Here is a 16,981-nt window from a genome sequence, read left to right as displayed (position 1 = left end):
AGACAGACAGGCGGTTTGTGTTCTCTGTCCTGAATCATCTTGCATTGGAAAGCTGCACACATCTAAGAATGGCTCAAGTACAGTATAGGATCATTCCATTAAAGACACAAAAATGTTGGATAAAATCTCCATTTATTTGTAACACCATATTTATTATTTACACATATGCACCCAACTTTTTTTCATCCACACAATTCAGCTCATTGTACTTTGCTATAAATTAAGAATATGGTGGCTGTGATTATTTTTTTTCTAATTCTGGCCCACTGTAGCTGCCAGTCCACTTAATTAACTGAACAGTGTTATAAACATACAGTTGCAGGTGAAGGAAAACACCAGGAAAACACAAATACTTCTATAAGTGTGGACGAACCAATAGTTCTCTGAGAGTATAACTTACTGTTGAACAGTAATGTGAAAGAGGGTATAAATAAACATACAGTTTGATGGCAAAATATACACAGGAAATGCAATAAACCTACTGATGACTCATTTGACTCTTTGTTGCAGCACCAATGATAGGATTCCCCTGGAGAACCTACCACATGTTAGCAACGCTACAATATCATGTAGCGCGCGAAATAACGGTTTATAAATTAAAAGCGACCAACTGGACATAATACAACATAATACACCTGGATGTAACCGGTACATACAAAAAGGCAACAAAGCTTAATCTAAGAGCAACCATTCTAAAAAGCAAGGTAGAGGTAGAGCACCATCTGTCAAGATGAGCAGGTCCGACCGACGATAAAATATCATCATGATACGTAACAATGTCCACATAGCCTTTGAAGGGAAATCATTTCATCACGTCCACATGCTATTGCACTCGTACATTTGGAGTTCTAACAGTGCTCCACTTCAGAGGCCTGACGCACTTCTTGGATGGGCCCCTGCATAGGATGGTCTGGGCGTGCGTGTCTAAGGCCAGGGGAGGTGTCTGGAGGCCTTAGATGAAATAGGGAAGCCCCATCCATCCTGGGATCTGGGGCCAATATCTACTCATATAGTACAGCCGACCTGAGCACCGACCGATTGATTAAACGAGCAAACATTATCTGAACTGCTCTATCCTCACGAGGGTATCTTCCATCAATACAGCTAATCCAATTGGTTGACACGGCCGCTCCATACAAATGATCTGGGTCTTTGAAAAGCTCTCATTGGTCAGGTATCGGCAATCTCCAGAAAAGATTTGCCCTTTAAACTCATCAAATCAATGAGTATGATGTGAATTGGGCAGAGGGTCAAAGAAAGCAGACGGGACCAACTTCGATATGTCGCTTAACATTGCCACGTGGTGTGGGACTTTCCTCCAGCTCTACAATCGGTAGTTGGTGGCTCTCCTGAGTATAGAAGAAGAAATGGGACTCATGCCAGCTGCCGTCTTGGATCTGAAAAACAATGGATGAAGGAGGAAAGAATGAATGGGAGGGAGTCATACGACAGGACAGAGACAGAGACAGAGACAGAGACAGAGACAGAGACAGACACAGAGACAGAGACAGAGACAGACACAGACACAGACACAGACACAGACACAGACACAGACACAGACACAGACACAGAGACAGAGACAGAGACAGAGACAGAGACAGAGACAGAGACAGAGACAGAGACAGAGACAGAGACAGAGATTCCTACCTTGCACTCATCTTTTGCCACAAACGGTTCAAGTAGTGTGTCGCTCTCAAATATTTGCTTGTTCCAGCCTCGGAAGCGAAGACGACCGCTCTCTTTTGCTTCGGGGGGGCCGGGAGAGCCTGTGCCTGTGCCTGTGCCTGTGTCTGTGTCTGCGCTGCTGTTGGAGTGACCGGTCAGGCAATGCAGTACCATGCTCTGGCTGGCCTCGCTACTCAGTAAATGGAGAAACTTCATTTGGACATTTCCTACACCAAACGCCATCTGCAGGCACAAACACGGATGCCATCAATCGACATTCGGGGCTAATTGAGACCAAGACTCTTCATAGAAATTCTCAAATGTCAGCTTTTTCAGGAATAGGACAATTTTGATGGACAACTTAGGAAGAAAGCAATTGAAGGATGAAAGATTACATGTGATTCTGATGCCTTATTACCTTATTAGAGGCCAGTGGACGTAAACAGGTCTGACCCCCTGCGGTGAAGTTGCAAAAGACCTGGAAAGCATCTGAATTGCAGCCAAGATTCGGATCAATCCAGAACCAGCCTTCAAATTCGCATGAACATAGAAAGAGAGAAAAGAAAACGTGAGCTCGAGGTTGAATATGAAGGAAGACATGTTAGCGTCAGTGCGCCCTCACCATCTTTGAGCTTTTGATGACAGTCCAGCAGGTCCTTACAGACACGAGTGGGGTTCTCTTTGGTTCCCAGTGGCTTTTTGATGCTCTCAATAACGCCACTCAGGTAATGCAAAGTCTTAAAAATCTCTGCATTCTGGTCCGGTAGGCCCACTGGTGACTTTTGAAAACTCTGGTCACAGATGACATGAATGTTAGGAATATGGAAAAGCATCATCCATCTAACATTTATGAAGCGAAGGCCACTTTGCCTGCCTTCAACCTTTAGGGAATGAATTAGAAACATCACCTCTTCGTTTCCGAGGGCGGCTTTAGAGTCAGACAGGCTGTAGTCATCAAATAGTTGCCTCTGTAGGGGTCAAGATCACAGATCCATTTTTTGCTATTCAAGGAAAATCCATACACAGATCAAGGGCCACTTTGACAGTACTATAGCAGTTCTGCAGTCCAGAAACTTGTTGTTTTCCAATGCTCTCTGGTACTCTACAACTGTCCCCCCTTCTGTGAATGTGTTCATGTCTATGTTCTTATCTTACTTACTGTAGGTCCTGGAGCTCCAGGGGGGCCCTAAGGGAGAGAGAGAGAGAGATGCATAAAAAAATGTGGACTGAAGAGGATTAGCCAACAAGAAGAGACTTTGTATGGATTGGCGACCAACTGTTGTATATCGTTTCAGTCACACAAACAAGTTGAAATATGCAACTTACTCTGGGTCCTGGACTTCCATGTGGTCCTTGGGGCCCCTAAAAGACATGGCGAATTGCTGTGAAGACGTTACAAAACAAAGTATGTACACACTGTGTACGTACGACGTATTCTGACACAGCAAGACTGGGGAACTCATCTTTGCATGACTGGGATCAAGTGACCGACCGCGCAGAAACACTACAACAATTGCAATAGTGATTGGTCTTCAATTTACAGCCACCAGGAGTGATTTTGCAATAAGAAATCTTCTGACATCAAGTCTGACGCCCGAGCAGATTGGAATAGTAATATAATCACACAGTTGTAAACAAACTTTGGGATGATATGTAGGTTGGAATGGGATCTTACCATTTCACCCCCGCTTCCTCTTGGACCTCGCGGCCCCTGTGGAAATGGAAAATAAACAAATATAACATTGGAATGTGCTCCATCTGCTAGCTAGAACATAATCAACATGTTTTATTCCAATAAATGAAAACCTACAGGTTTTCCCATCGGGCCCATCTTTCCCTCAGGCCCCACTGGCCCAGTGAATCCCTGAAAGAGGCGCGTGGTTAAGCATGGCTGATCTCTTTTCAAAGTCACAGAGATTGACAAGGGAAATAGGTCGGAATCTTGCTGTAAGTTTCAACTGATTTGCCCAAAACCTACCAGCGTACCCGTCGGGCCCTTGGGACCATGGAAACCTTTCAATCCCACATCACCATTTGGACCCTGAGGCAAAAGGCCCATACGTGTCATCATTTTGTAGTCGGAACCAATTGAGCACATCTCAATTGTACTTTAATGCTTCGGCAGATTACACCGACCTTTGGACCCGGAAAGCCCTGCAAGCCAAGCAGCCCCGGACGACCTGGTTCCCCCTGTCAAATGAAGATTTGAATGAATGCTTAATCATCAAAAAGGCAGGGTGCAAATGAGTGCGTCTGTGTCCTGATTTTTTCTTTTTTTTTAACAAAGCCACCGCTAACCCAGAAGAAATGCATGCTGTCCTTTAAACAACCCCTCTGCATTTTGAAATAAGTAGGCCACATGCAAAATGGTTCCTGTCCGGATCAACTGGAACATTCATCCACACAGTCGGGGTTCAATGGCTGCACCCAACTTTGTCTGAGTTCTGTTGGCCCGGGTGGCAGCCACAATGTTTACACAGCCAGTCATCCACATCCTCGAGACAGATCCTTTTTCCAGCCAATAGCTTTTGCCAAGTAACTCTAGTCGCTGAATGGTGTAAAAGATCCGACCCTAGGGCTGAAATCTGCTCTGTGTTACATGAACATCAATGGAGAAAATGAGGAAAGGGAGAGGACTGGACGTTGTTTTTCTTGAGACGTTACATAAGTAAAGTGGAGCACCTTTTTTCGGCTCTCTGGAGTGAGAGAATCTTATATAACTTGGCCTTAGCGGGAGAAATTCCATCTTCTCGAGCTAATTCTTTGACTCCATTTTGGATGGAAAAGTCTCAAAGTCACTACTATTTAAGCACCAAAAGCTATATTTAGAGAGCACACATGAGAACGCCGTGTTCATGGGATGAAGAACATTCCAAGGCTTGGCATCACTTTAAAACGGAGAAGAACAGCGCTATTTTGCATTGTCAGAGTTGAACAATAACATCAAAAGTGAAAGATGGGATGTATCAGCTTGTTCATTATTTATGTTGACACGTGTCACCAACAAGTGTGGAAAGTACTCACCGGTTGCCCTTTGGATCCTGTCTCACCCGTCATTCCCTGGTCACCCGTAGCCCCCTCCAGCCCTCTGACCCCTGACACTCCCCGATCTCCTGGCAGGCCAATCTCTCCCTGGACAGTAAAAAGAATTGATGTCAGCCATTTTTGTTTTTCCTCAAACACTGCTAATAATCAAAATGTTCAATTCACCTTTTGCCCCGGCGGTCCGGCTTCTCCAGGTGGTCCTGGGAGTCCAATGCTCCCTCGAGGTCCTGGACGTCCAGTGGGACCAGTTGGTCCCACCAAGCCTCGCTGGCCCTGAAAAGAGCCCAGAGTAGGTGACATTATGAACCGTGTGCTGATAATGCTACAGCCAATGGAGGCTCATCGCAATAGAGGTGTTGCTTTGAAGAAAGAAAGAAAAAAAAAACCCAAAACATTCTTATACTGTTGTACGCAAAATAGACAATTCCATGTCATTATTTGGATCGATTGGACTTCTCAACATTGGGCATGGCTGTTGATGTCTGCTAGCATGGCCTCCTGCTCCTAATATATCTTGCCATTGCAAAGCAAAGTCACAGAGCAGCGTTCTCACGCTGCAGACCAAAACAGTTTTCTGCTCCATCAGCAGTGTGCTGAGGCAGAATGGAGTGAGCGAGAGAGAGAGATTACAATAACACAGTGAGTGCTTCGTCGCTTCGCATATGGCTTCTGTTCCTCTGTGGACGTGATGAAAGAGGATAAGCCCCCAATGAACCTGCTTGGAATTTGTAAGGTGAACCCCAAAAGTGACAGCTCTGAGAAGCTCGTGCGTAACGAGCACACTTGAGCTTTCATCCTAATTAGATAAGGCGGATTCAATTCCGAAATGACCAAGGTCATCGCTGGAATGCACATCCAATTCAAGCAAGTGTTACGAATAGAAAGGCAACACAATCAATGATGTATGGTGTGGCAGTTCTGCAACGTGCAAAAACGTACGTACATATTGGAAAAATCACTGAGCTTTTCAATACAAAATCCAAATTTGAAGGTATAGTAAGGTACCTACCTGTCTTCCTTGTTTTCCTGCTAATCCTGGTAAGCCGGTGAGTCCAGAAGGACCATCAAGTCCGGGGTAACCCTTCATGCCTTTGGGTCCCGCTAAACCAATTGGCCCCTGCAAAATGTCAACATCAATGTTACAACATTGTCCGGAGCTGATTTCCAGATGAGGCTGTTTTCTTTTTTTTTTTTTTTTGGTGAAGCAGAAATCAACAAAAACCTTGTGGGCATGTCATATCGGTTTTAGTGGATCAGGGCTACATACATACGTAAATAGATTTGACTTGACTTAAATACAGTGATACTATTATACGCAAGGCATGAATGGAGAAAGAAACTCACACGCAACAACAAAAACTCATATGGCCGGCCGATGAAAGTGCCCTTTGTTGGACTTTTTCTGTGATTTATTTGCCATTGGATGGAAGATATGTGATACTCACTTCAACTCCGGGGGCTCCGTTCAAACCCGTTGCACCTTTCTTCCCCGCTGAGCCCTGAACAAACACACACACAGTGAATAAAACATACACAGACATGAAGAATAACACATTGTTACATATCTAGCTCACGTAGACAGCGAGCAACGGAAACCTTTCAGCACCGTGCCTAATGTGAGCCGGATGAATACATGACACGGTCTTGTCTCCATTGGGTACAACAAAAACAACAAGTCGCATTTTGAAAAAGATCATTTGCTCGAGTAGTTTTACATCGAGGAGGAAATATGAATGATGGCCCAAACTAGACATAGAGCAGGACCAACATGTTCCTGTTTTCTGCAACATTGAGTTCTCTGACTCAACTCAAAGTCAACAACGAGATTGAGCTAGACCCCGAAGGACGAAAAAATAGGCATCGGAGAAAAGAAATGGACATGGACTAGTGCCTTGTGACATTTGGGCACTTTGACAAGTAGTGTGTTCTTTCTATCCAGGCTGTAAAATGATTCTTCTTAATCCAAATACTGTTCAAAGTCCAAAAACACTCCAAGTGGCCGATTCTTCTATTTGTCCTTCAACTTGAAAACAATACGAGACCAGAAAGCAGCAGCAGCAGCGGCAGCAGCAGCAGCAGCTACATCTACATTGAACATGAAACATAACTCTGGCGAGATTTTTGGAAGAAAAGTCAAATATTAGAATGTTTGTTTTTTTCTGTTGCCAACTCCCCCATTAAGTGCGGATGTGTGCAACACAGTTGCGTTTCAAGGGATGTGAATTGACTCACCGGAGCGCCCGTCTCTCCTTTCCGACCTGGCTTCCCCGGCATACCTGCTGATCCCTGAACCAAGGATACAAATAATTGCCTGCTATCTTTTCATTAAGATCATATTAACATTCACATCTAATAAATAGTCATCCTTCTACACAGTAGAATTGAGTGTAGAATGGAAAACAGTACGGAGGTCATCGGCATTTATTCAACCTGCACGTTGCAGCGATTTATAGTGACTTACAGGTAAGCCCGGTGGTCCTACAGCCCCACGAGGTCCAGTGGTACCAGTATGTCCCTGCAATATGGTATACTCATTGATTTTCGAACCATTTGGTATCGTGGATTCAAGATTTGCCAAAGGTTGATGTCCTGATGCTACCTGATATCCTTCATCTCCTGGTTCCCCACGATCTCCCCTCTCTCCTGGTGTCCCCTGTTTCAAAACAAATGTATACTCCAAATAAGTCTCCAAATGTTTCATCAACCGTTGAATTGCGCTTCAAATAATGTGAGGATCACATCGTAATAAACATTCATTGGTGTGCCAATGGGATGGATCTTTGCTATAAACAGGATGTGGGGAGATCAGAAAGGATTTTGAAAGCAAAGCAAGACCTACTGGTTCACCTAAGGGCCCTGAAGGTCCTGGGGTCTTATTGTCCTCGCCTGGGTAACCCTGAAAACACAACAATCATACACACACACACACACACTTCAACTTGTACTCAGAAGCCTGATAGATAGAGAGATAGACTGACACGACACCAAATCTTGAAATTAGAATAATGAAAGATGTGTGGGTCATGTTACCTTTTCACCTTTCGGCCCCGGGGGTCCAATAGGCCCCTGCTTACCAGGATGACCCTAAACAGAATACAAATATTAACTGTTCAAAAAAAGTAAATGCATTCAAATACTGTATTCGCTTAGCAAATTTAGTACTGTACAATGTCAAAAACAAAATGCAACATATTTCACATGTATCTTCACAAGTATTGATGATTGTTAAAAAACAAAAAAAAAGGTTGCTAGTGAGAGAATCGCCATTCAGACCTAATTTCTCTCTTTTTGGATTCATGTTACACTTTAGGTCATGATTATCAGAATCAAAAGTTACAAGAAGTTGTTCTTATGGAGGTTATTTGGAAAAGCAATGCTGCTGATAAAACAAGGAGGGATGGAGCCACAATCCAGACTACATTTTCCTCAGCTTCACACATACATTTCTTATCCTAATTGTGTGGCCATGTGAGATTTATGCAAGGCAATGTGTGTGTGAGTGTGTGTTTGCACATTGAGCAAATATGAGAGCAACTCACTGTGTATCCTGCCAATCCCGGTTGCCCTTGCATTCCCATGATGCCAGGCCGACCCTTAAAAAGTTGGGGGGGGAAAGAATACAAAAATAAACCGTGGCTCGCAGCAATAGCGGTCGGCTCGGTCTTTTTGGACTGCGGTTTAGCTAAATATAACCGCGGCTTCAGCAACACGCACATGCTGAGCTTTTACGATGGGCAGATAAATCTTTTCTCTGCACCTATCACAACATGTTCGAAATGGCTTTGGGCAAAAACATTTCAGACCTGGAATTTCCTATTATTTTCTTGCTCTCTCAAGCCTGAAACAAATGTTCAGTATTTATACCACTCAAGACTGGCAATCGGTAGATAATAAAAAATGATCATGTATATATATATTAGATATCTTTTTTAATATATTAGAAAATAATTATAATACTAAAATAATTCATAAATTCATGATGGTTGCAATATAGTAGTCTATGCTAACGGTATCAGGATTATACACAGTGCACACTAATCCACGTTTCAGTCATTGGGGGACAATATTGTGCACAGCAAATCCAGTGCAAATGAGCAGTCCATTCATAAACAAATGAAGAGAAGTGGCAACTAACAGGAGGCCCTCGAGTTCCTCTGGCACCTTTTGGCGCCGCCTCGCCCGTTGGGCCAATGTCGCCGCGGTCTCCGGGTTCACCAGCAAGACCAGGAGGACCTTTGTCACCCTAGGCAAAGGCAGGCCCACTTTTTCTAAGCATCACATTTCACCCAAAAAGGCACAGGAATGGCTGCTTGTTAGTAGTCATCTTCTTACCTTCTTTCCACTTCGTCCCCTGTTTCCTGGGGCCCCTGCTTTTCCTTCTGGCCCCTGTATTAAACCATGAGACATAGAATCAACAAACTCATAAAACAACACAAATTGCTGAATGAAGAAATGTCTGCTAGGGCTTTGCAATACTAACGACGTCTGCTTGAATGATTTTGTGTCACTCTGTGTGACTTTGTTATTTGCTTTGTTGGTCATTTGCTGACATACTGTAGACATAATGATGGGCTGAGACCTCCAAAGGGATCAAGCAGCAGCAGCAGCACTGCAATTTATTGCTCATTATTTGAAGGCAAAAAAGAGTGAAGGCTGACCTCTGCTGGGGCACAGTGGCATTACTGAACTTGGACTGACAAATATACATTTCTTACACGAAAGCCCTGTTTCCCTGGTTGTCCAGGTGGCCCAGCAGGTCCAGGGTCTCCTTCCATCCCTTTGTCCCCGGGTTCTCCTCCTTGTCCACACTCACCAGGATCACCCTGAAATAGAGCCCAGAGCAAAGGCAAATGAGCTAAGGAAAAGATAGATTTGATACGTCTCAAAGTGAAGATAAACATTTTGTTTGGCTATACTGTCAATAATGTGCTTTGCAGGACATTTGATCTCTTTCCTTCTCTAGATGATTTACTCATTGCGTCGTATTATAGCATTAAAGTTGCATCAAACTTGAACTACATTTTCAAAAAGACAAAGCCTAAGTGTGCCTCATTGAAAACACTGAGCTGTTATACATAGCAAAGACTAGAATGAGGGTGCCAATACTTTTTTTCATTAGTATTTCATTCATTGATTTGATTTATTGACCTTGGGTCCATCATTCCCTTGAGGGCCATCTTCACCAGGCGGACCAGGGGGGCCCTAAAAAATCATATGATACCAATAGGCATGACAATTCAAATACATCAGCCGCCATGCATCATCATTCATCATTTGCACAAGCTGCAACACATTGTAAGTCAGTGACAGACACTTTGGGAATATAAACAAACATATGTCTGACCCAGCAAGGCGTCGACAAGCTTGTTATGTGCATTGCCGTCCGTCACCTGCTGTTTGACGTGGTGCTTTGCTAAACTTCTTATCTCCAAATATGATATCTTTCTTTGATGCTAAATGATTTGGAAAATACGTACTGCCAGCAAAATGCAGGTACGGTAATTAAGATTACGAGGAAAGGCAAGGCAAGGCAAGGCAAGGCAAGGCAAGGCAAGGCATGGCATGGCATGGCATGGCATGGCATGGCATGGCATGGCATGGCATGGCATGGCATGGCATGGCATGGCATGGCATGGCATGGCATGGCATGGCATGGCATGGCAAGGCAAGGCATTTTTATCTATATGTACTTTTTTACAAATAAGGTTACTCATGCTCTTCACATAATTAAACATACAACATTTAAAAGCATTTACAAACAAAAGAGTTGAAAACATCATAGCAAAGTAGCCATGGGAGGAATAATTCGGATTCGGTTCAACACAAATAATGGAAAGGTTAGTCGTGTGACAAATACCCTCACTAAATGTACTCACTCTAATCCCATCCTGGCCCAGCTCTCCTTCAGCTCCCGGAGGCCCGCTATCACCCTATGGAGAGGAGGGAGGGAGGGAGGGAGGGAGGGAGGGAGGGAGGGAGGCCCAACACAAAAATAAGTCCTACCTGCATTCAACAATGTGCTGGACTCAATAAGAGCTTTTGCCGTGCAGATTGCTACGGAATGAATTTTCAAATATTTGTGCACGTTATTCCTGCAATAACACAGACCTTTAAGCCTGGCTCTCCTACGGCACCCGCTTCCCCTTCTACACCAGGCCCACCCTAAGGGAATCGAGAAAGAGAGGCATTCAAAATGAATGTCAACAAATACTGAATCCATGGAAGAATAGTCGAGAGACAAAAATAAAAACTACATCAGGCCCTTGCTCTCCATCAGGTCCTGCCTCTCCAAGAGGTCCTCTGGATCCCTACAAGAGAATAAACATTGTAAAAGACTTCGCTCGGGACCTTTGGCGTGAACCTGGGTACAGACATAATACACAAGTCGAAGAGGCAAGCACCAAACAAACAGTTCCCGTTACGTCTGTGGAAACCCGATAACGTCAAGAGAAGCAAGATGAGACCCATAACTAATACCTCCTCCTGCGCTATGGAAACCTCACACCCTGACAAATATTTGATTGTTTGACATTCTTGATTTCCCCCAGGGTTGGGCCGACTTCCAGGAAGATTTAAAAACCGGAGCACGGCTCCAAGACTGAAGTAGGATGTCTGAACGTGTGAGAAATGCAGAGCGCCAAACAAAAACAAATGGAAAACAAGGCACTTGCGACGCTGCTAACGTGAAACAACATCTGACTGTACATGAACACAAAGCGTCATTCTCGATTCCAGATGGCTTTCATCATTGCTGCTAATAGGAACAAAGAAGGCCTACTTACAGGCGCACCCTGGGGTCCCCGCTCGCCGCTACTTCCTGGAATACCCGCTTTACCCTGAAGACACACAATCATGATTAGCTTGTGCCATCGGACAGAAGAAAAAGACAAACACGGTGGTGGTGGTGGTGGTGGTGGTGGTGGTGGTGGTGGTGGTGGTGGTGGTGGTGGTGGTGGTGGTGATGTTTCAGTTGGGCCTGACGCTAACTGACGAGATGGGAACGCCACACGGGCGGGCCTTCTTGCCATGCAAGAGAGAGGCTCTTTGTCGAAGTCTCGACATTGTGTTGCCAAGCTGAGACAGGGCACTAATTTGAAACAGTACTCCGTCTATTATTGACAGAGTAGCCGACGCATTAGTCATAGCAATGTCGATTGAGAAACATTTACAGTAGTTTCCATTCGCTGAGTTGAATGAGGGGATAAATGCGCTGTGGTTAGTCGATTGTGATCATGGAAAAGTGAGCGAGTCAAACCACAACATTCATCATTACGTCAATGTAAAACCAGCAAGGTGATATCATCCATATCATTTGAGAATGATGACAGATTAGGGCAAATGAGGGATGGTTTTCCAATCGCTAGAGGGCGCTATCTAACCAAGCATAATGGAACTGTGTTTACGGCTGAAATGGTCACATTTGTAGATAGGACTTTGAACTTTTTGTTGTCGTCCTAGAAAAGCATTCTCAATATCTTTTATACGTTCAAAATAAAAACAATCGCTTTTTCATATGCCGCACACAGACTTAAGAAGTAGTTAAGCCAGAAAAATCTGAACAGATACAGGTGAAAACGATCATATCCTTGTTTCAAAATGATACTTTGAAATGACATGATCCCAGAATGGATTTATGAGTTGCTGCAGTTTGTCATCAAAGCGGCTGCAGGCATTTTGCGCTTCATGAGTGGAAAGAACCTTTTCACATTTCGGACTATGTAGGCCATAACTCAATGGCCATTTTTGGTCTTCTTTTTGTCTAAACACACACATTAGTGAAGAAAGTCAATGTTTCTCACAGGCTTGCCAGGGTGTCCTCTCTCTCCTGGAATGCCAACTTTGCCCTACAGACAGATAGAGAAACAAGTCTTTGAAGACATTTCACATCCATCCATCCGTCCATCCATCCGTCCGTCCATCCATCCATCCATCCATCCATCCATCCATCCATCCATCCATCCATCCATCCATCCATCCATCCATCCATCCATCCATCCATCCATCCATCCATCCATCCATCCATCCATCCATCCATCCATCCATCCATCCATCCATCCATCCATCCATCCATCCATCCATCCATCCATCCATCCATCCATCCATCCATCCATCCATCCATCCATCCATCCATCCATCCATCCATCCATCCATCCATCCGTTCTCTGAACTCAGTATAGTGCCAAGTTGCACACAACATCATGATCGTGAGCTGCTAAGTCTACAAATCAGCCACTTGTCGGAGTGTTCTGAAAAATAGGTCATCTTTTGAGTGAGTAATCTCATATTTGTTTTCTATGTTTTTATTTTTCTAACTTGTCCAGAATAGGTCACTCACAGCATAACTCACAGTATAACTAACATGTCTGCCCTTTCAACTGCTGGCTTCAAAAGAATTATTATCTGTGTGCATGTGCGTGTGCTGTGCTGTTTGTCGTAAGTGCAACACACTACAGGATCAGGAAGCACACAATTGCTTTTTTTTTTCCCATTGCATCTCTCACATTTCCAAGAGTGTTACTTACTAGAAATCCTGGTTCTCCTTTTAAGCCAATATCACCAATTTCCCCCTGTGCCAATAACACAATGAAAACATGGATTTGATTTTTATTTAACTATTCAAAAAAAAACATTTGTATAGGGACAGTCAACAAATGTTTACCTTGGCGCCCTCGGGGCCTGGTTCTCCCACTGGGCCATCGGGACCTCGAGGCCCCTAAGGGTGACATGATGTCGAATTTGATGAAAGAATTGACATTTTGCCTCAAATAGGCGAATAGTCAATGGGTTCAATGGATTGTGGAGACTGCAGTTCTTACCCTACGGCCCTTTGTACCGCCACTGCCGGGACTTCCTCTCTGCCCCTGTGGACCCTGCGGCGGGGGAAAACCAAAAAAAAACTAATCTTTGGAAAATACCATGATGTGAAAAAAAACCCCACACATTTTGAACATGTTTTATTCCAGAGTATTTTCTGTAGGTTTAAAAAAACCCCGATTGATTCACACACACATACATTTGAACGCTAAGAAGCCAAACTAGCGGAAGTGAGGATATGGCACTTACAGGTGTACCTTGCATGCCGATGTCCCCGGGACTCCCGGGCAACCCTGGATATCCCTGCAGTCAAGCAAACGTCATACATTAAAAAATAAAAAATAAATGCTCCACAGGTGTTCAAAGTATCCACATTCACCTGCCCCTCCGCATTGGATCTCACAAAACCATTCAAAGTTCTCCTTACATAAGCGCACACACGCGCAAGTCATGTTTGAATCATTCAGCCACCAGATTCGTCGTTCGTTCGTACGAGCAGTCAGCAATGGTTCAGTAAGTCTTCCATCCAACTAGGTCAGGAACGGTGCCCAGACTCTTTAAGAGAGTCCCGGGCTGTGAGCAATGCAGCAAAGCTACTCTGCACACAACTACGCATGAGATGCACTCTACTACAGCAGAACCATGGCTAAATGATTCCTTTATGTTTGGCTCATGGAGAAATAGGGAATGCATTTGGCTGTTAGCAGCTTTGTGACAAAAGATGACCACAAAGCATTATACACACACACAATTGAAAATAAATAGCCTTTTTTTTTTTTTTTTTAATTACAATGAGGGATGGATTTGTATATTATTACCTCTGGAACAAAATGATGAATTCATACTCACTCGTGGCCCTTTCTCTCCTGCTGGACCTGTTGGACCTGTTGGACCACGGTCACCCTGAGGGGGGGACAGCAAAAAAAAACAAAAAAAAAAAAACTCTGAGATCGTTATGCGATGACCGCACTGATAGAAGAAACTGATTTACATCCTTTCTCAGCAAAGAGGAGTTCAGAGGGTCAGAGAGACAGCTGGAAGCATGTACGTACAAAACAGTTGGTGACACGCTGCTCAGTGAGGTGAACAGCACACTTTGCAAAATGAAGCGCCTTCTGAAATCCGTCTACCCCTTCAACATCACGATTGACGGCTTTTCAAATCTCCAGATGTTATTGAAAGAAATTCCCGCCGATTGTATGACATGAAAGGAATTTCCACGCCGTCAAGGTGTGATTGGCGCTGACGGAGCCAACCAGGGGAAGGTTTGATGCTTGAGAATTAACAGAGGAGCTTCACAACATGTCCTGACACACATGTCCCGTGCTTCGGAATCAAAAGGTGCAGGTGGAAGCGCCGTGGTGGAGGGAGTCAATGCAGAGGCTCGGAGCCTACCTTTTATTGAAGCGGAACTTTTCAAATGTACTGAATCGTTTCTCCCGATAGCAAACATTAAGCCTAACCCATAACCCGGAAGCCGATCGTAGGGGGGCAGGAATCTTGTTTTGGATGTGGTTTGTTTATCTAAGGCATGTCTTCTTCCTCTATGACAAGGCTCACTGATGCTGATGGACAACATAAGAGTAAAAACACGGCTTACCTTTTCACCGGGATTTCCCATCACGCCGGCCATTCCTGCGAGGCCTACAAGACCCTGGAGAGAAAGAGAGACAAAACATTTAGTGTGAGCGTGTGCTCTTCCCTCATCTAAGAGTTATTTCCCAACTTCTTATGACACTTGGAATGCAAGAGGTCGCTCGCTCATGGAAGCACTGAGGTGAGGTGGGGCTGCTCTCAAGGAAAAGGCAGCCAGCCATTTGACCCATGAAGTGTCAAGTATTCAACTCAAATTCATTTCAACATCTGACTAAACTCGTGTGGACCTAATTGATGAATCAATTCACAAGACCACAATCAAGTCAAAACCAGCTCAAGAGAAGTCAAATGTCACGGCTCGACTCAGTCAGCTCACGGAAGCTCCATGAAAATGTTTGAAATGGTTCTCCCATAGGCGCAGAGCCTATTCTCATATTCCACGACGACTTCAAGTGCTGGAGTGAATGCGAGCTTAAGCATGAAGCAGACAGTAGCATCTAAAGAACTGAGCACACTAACTGAGTCAGACAAGAAACAGACGGCCAAGATTTAGGCAAAAGCACTTACTCAAGGGGATTTTCTTTTGGATCCAAGAAAAGCAGCAAGGGATTTAACAGCGGCCAGGGATGGGATGCAAATCCCTTCATTAGGACAAAAAGTGCTCCATTGTAGAAGATGCTTTTAATGTATAAGACGGGAACTTCTTGCCAGACTTTATGAGCGCTAACCTTGGCGAGGTGTTTCTCATGCACATGCATTATCAGCGTGCAAAGTGACTTGCTGACAGGAACATGAAAGCAGATACTAGGTTGACATGAACGACAGACATTTCGGCGCTCACCTGCTTTTTGGGGGGGGGGGGGAGGCTTAAAATGGAATAAAGCGGCAAACTCCCCACAGTTACATAAATTGCGTTTGACTTGACTCGGGCTATGTGTCTCTGCTTAAGCTACAACAGTCAATAAGGATTTTTTCTTCATCCACTCTATTTGTGGATGTGATGTAAAGGCATCCTCCATCCATGTGTTTAGAGCTTCAAAGTGTTCTCTCTTCTCGAACCACTTTGCTCTTTTCATACGTACGTATGTGTACTCCAGTAACTAAGTTCAACTCGGTGGCCTGGCTTAGTTGCCTACAACGTGCAGAAGACAAATATTAACATTACGGGGCCTCCGCTGCGGGAAGATAGAATGAATGTTCTCTACATTTTGGTAAAGTCATCTGAATTGCGCTGCACTAATGCATGTATAAACAGTCAAGTTGAACAAACCAAGCCAAGTGAGAATTCCTAATCATAGCATTTAACTGCCAAGCGTTCATGAAAATGCACAAGAGGAGAGGAGTTCATTACTGTCGTCCTCGCAAGAAAGCGACAACTCACTTGTGCTCCGATTTTTCCAACATTTCCAATGTCCCCATTCTCTCCCTGGAAGAAGGAAACAGCAGCAAAGTGATTAGCTTCCTGCAATTACAACATTTCTCTTGAGTGCAAGCATGCATCCGGCCGGCCTGCGAGCGCTCGGGGCTCTCTCTCTCTCTCTCTCTCGCTCTCACACGCAAATGGACTCACCGGCAGACCATCTAGTCCAGCTTCACCGAGGTGGCCTTTCCTTCCAGGTCGCCCCTAAAAGAGTGACGCAGCCATTCAGAAGACATCATGCTACAAACGACACCTGCAAGAATCTCATTCAGAGTGAAAATAGTACAGTTGTGTTTTTCCCAATCATTCCTTACAATTGGACCGGGATTGCCCGATAGGCCAAGTGGTCCTTCGTCACCCTGCAAACACGCGTTACAGTAAATGAACTGATGATGTCCATAAAAACAAACAAACAAACAAACAAACAAACAAACAAACAAA

General features: G+C 44.3%; 1 protein-coding gene across 1 annotated transcript in view; it reads right to left on the bottom strand.

Moving 5' to 3' along the window:
* Positions 1-115: 115 nt before the first annotated feature.
* LOC125974251 (collagen alpha-1(XXIV) chain) overlaps positions 116-16,981 on the bottom strand; it is a 34,858-nt gene continuing 17,992 nt past the window's right edge. The window contains exons 22-60 of the mRNA XM_049729244.2: positions 16,855-16,899; positions 16,691-16,744; positions 16,502-16,546; positions 15,125-15,178; positions 14,374-14,427; positions 13,774-13,827; positions 13,527-13,580; positions 13,370-13,423; positions 13,233-13,277; positions 12,510-12,554; positions 11,493-11,546; positions 10,965-11,018; positions 10,819-10,872; positions 10,587-10,640; positions 9,859-9,912; positions 9,426-9,533; positions 9,043-9,096; positions 8,846-8,953; positions 8,250-8,303; positions 7,741-7,794; positions 7,550-7,606; positions 7,310-7,363; positions 7,172-7,225; positions 6,943-6,996; positions 6,156-6,209; positions 5,720-5,827; positions 4,876-4,983; positions 4,690-4,797; positions 3,802-3,855; positions 3,644-3,706; positions 3,476-3,529; positions 3,341-3,376; positions 2,992-3,027; positions 2,825-2,851; positions 2,574-2,633; positions 2,288-2,456; positions 2,084-2,193; positions 1,648-1,908; positions 116-1,397 (exon numbers count right to left, since the gene is read on the bottom strand). Coding sequence (XP_049585201.1) covers positions 1,251-1,397; positions 1,648-1,908; positions 2,084-2,193; positions 2,288-2,456; positions 2,574-2,633; positions 2,825-2,851; positions 2,992-3,027; positions 3,341-3,376; positions 3,476-3,529; positions 3,644-3,706; positions 3,802-3,855; positions 4,690-4,797; positions 4,876-4,983; positions 5,720-5,827; positions 6,156-6,209; positions 6,943-6,996; positions 7,172-7,225; positions 7,310-7,363; positions 7,550-7,606; positions 7,741-7,794; positions 8,250-8,303; positions 8,846-8,953; positions 9,043-9,096; positions 9,426-9,533; positions 9,859-9,912; positions 10,587-10,640; positions 10,819-10,872; positions 10,965-11,018; positions 11,493-11,546; positions 12,510-12,554; positions 13,233-13,277; positions 13,370-13,423; positions 13,527-13,580; positions 13,774-13,827; positions 14,374-14,427; positions 15,125-15,178; positions 16,502-16,546; positions 16,691-16,744; positions 16,855-16,899 — 2,766 coding nt within the window. The 3' untranslated portion in view covers positions 116-1,250. The remainder of the gene's footprint in view (positions 1,398-1,647; positions 1,909-2,083; positions 2,194-2,287; positions 2,457-2,573; positions 2,634-2,824; positions 2,852-2,991; positions 3,028-3,340; positions 3,377-3,475; positions 3,530-3,643; positions 3,707-3,801; positions 3,856-4,689; positions 4,798-4,875; positions 4,984-5,719; positions 5,828-6,155; positions 6,210-6,942; positions 6,997-7,171; positions 7,226-7,309; positions 7,364-7,549; positions 7,607-7,740; positions 7,795-8,249; positions 8,304-8,845; positions 8,954-9,042; positions 9,097-9,425; positions 9,534-9,858; positions 9,913-10,586; positions 10,641-10,818; positions 10,873-10,964; positions 11,019-11,492; positions 11,547-12,509; positions 12,555-13,232; positions 13,278-13,369; positions 13,424-13,526; positions 13,581-13,773; positions 13,828-14,373; positions 14,428-15,124; positions 15,179-16,501; positions 16,547-16,690; positions 16,745-16,854; positions 16,900-16,981) is intronic.

This window comes from Syngnathus scovelli, chromosome 10 (assembly GCF_024217435.2).
Source record: "Syngnathus scovelli strain Florida chromosome 10, RoL_Ssco_1.2, whole genome shotgun sequence".
Classification (NCBI taxonomy): Eukaryota; Metazoa; Chordata; class Actinopteri; order Syngnathiformes; family Syngnathidae; genus Syngnathus; species Syngnathus scovelli.
This window is presented reverse-complemented; position numbering and strand designations above follow the sequence as displayed.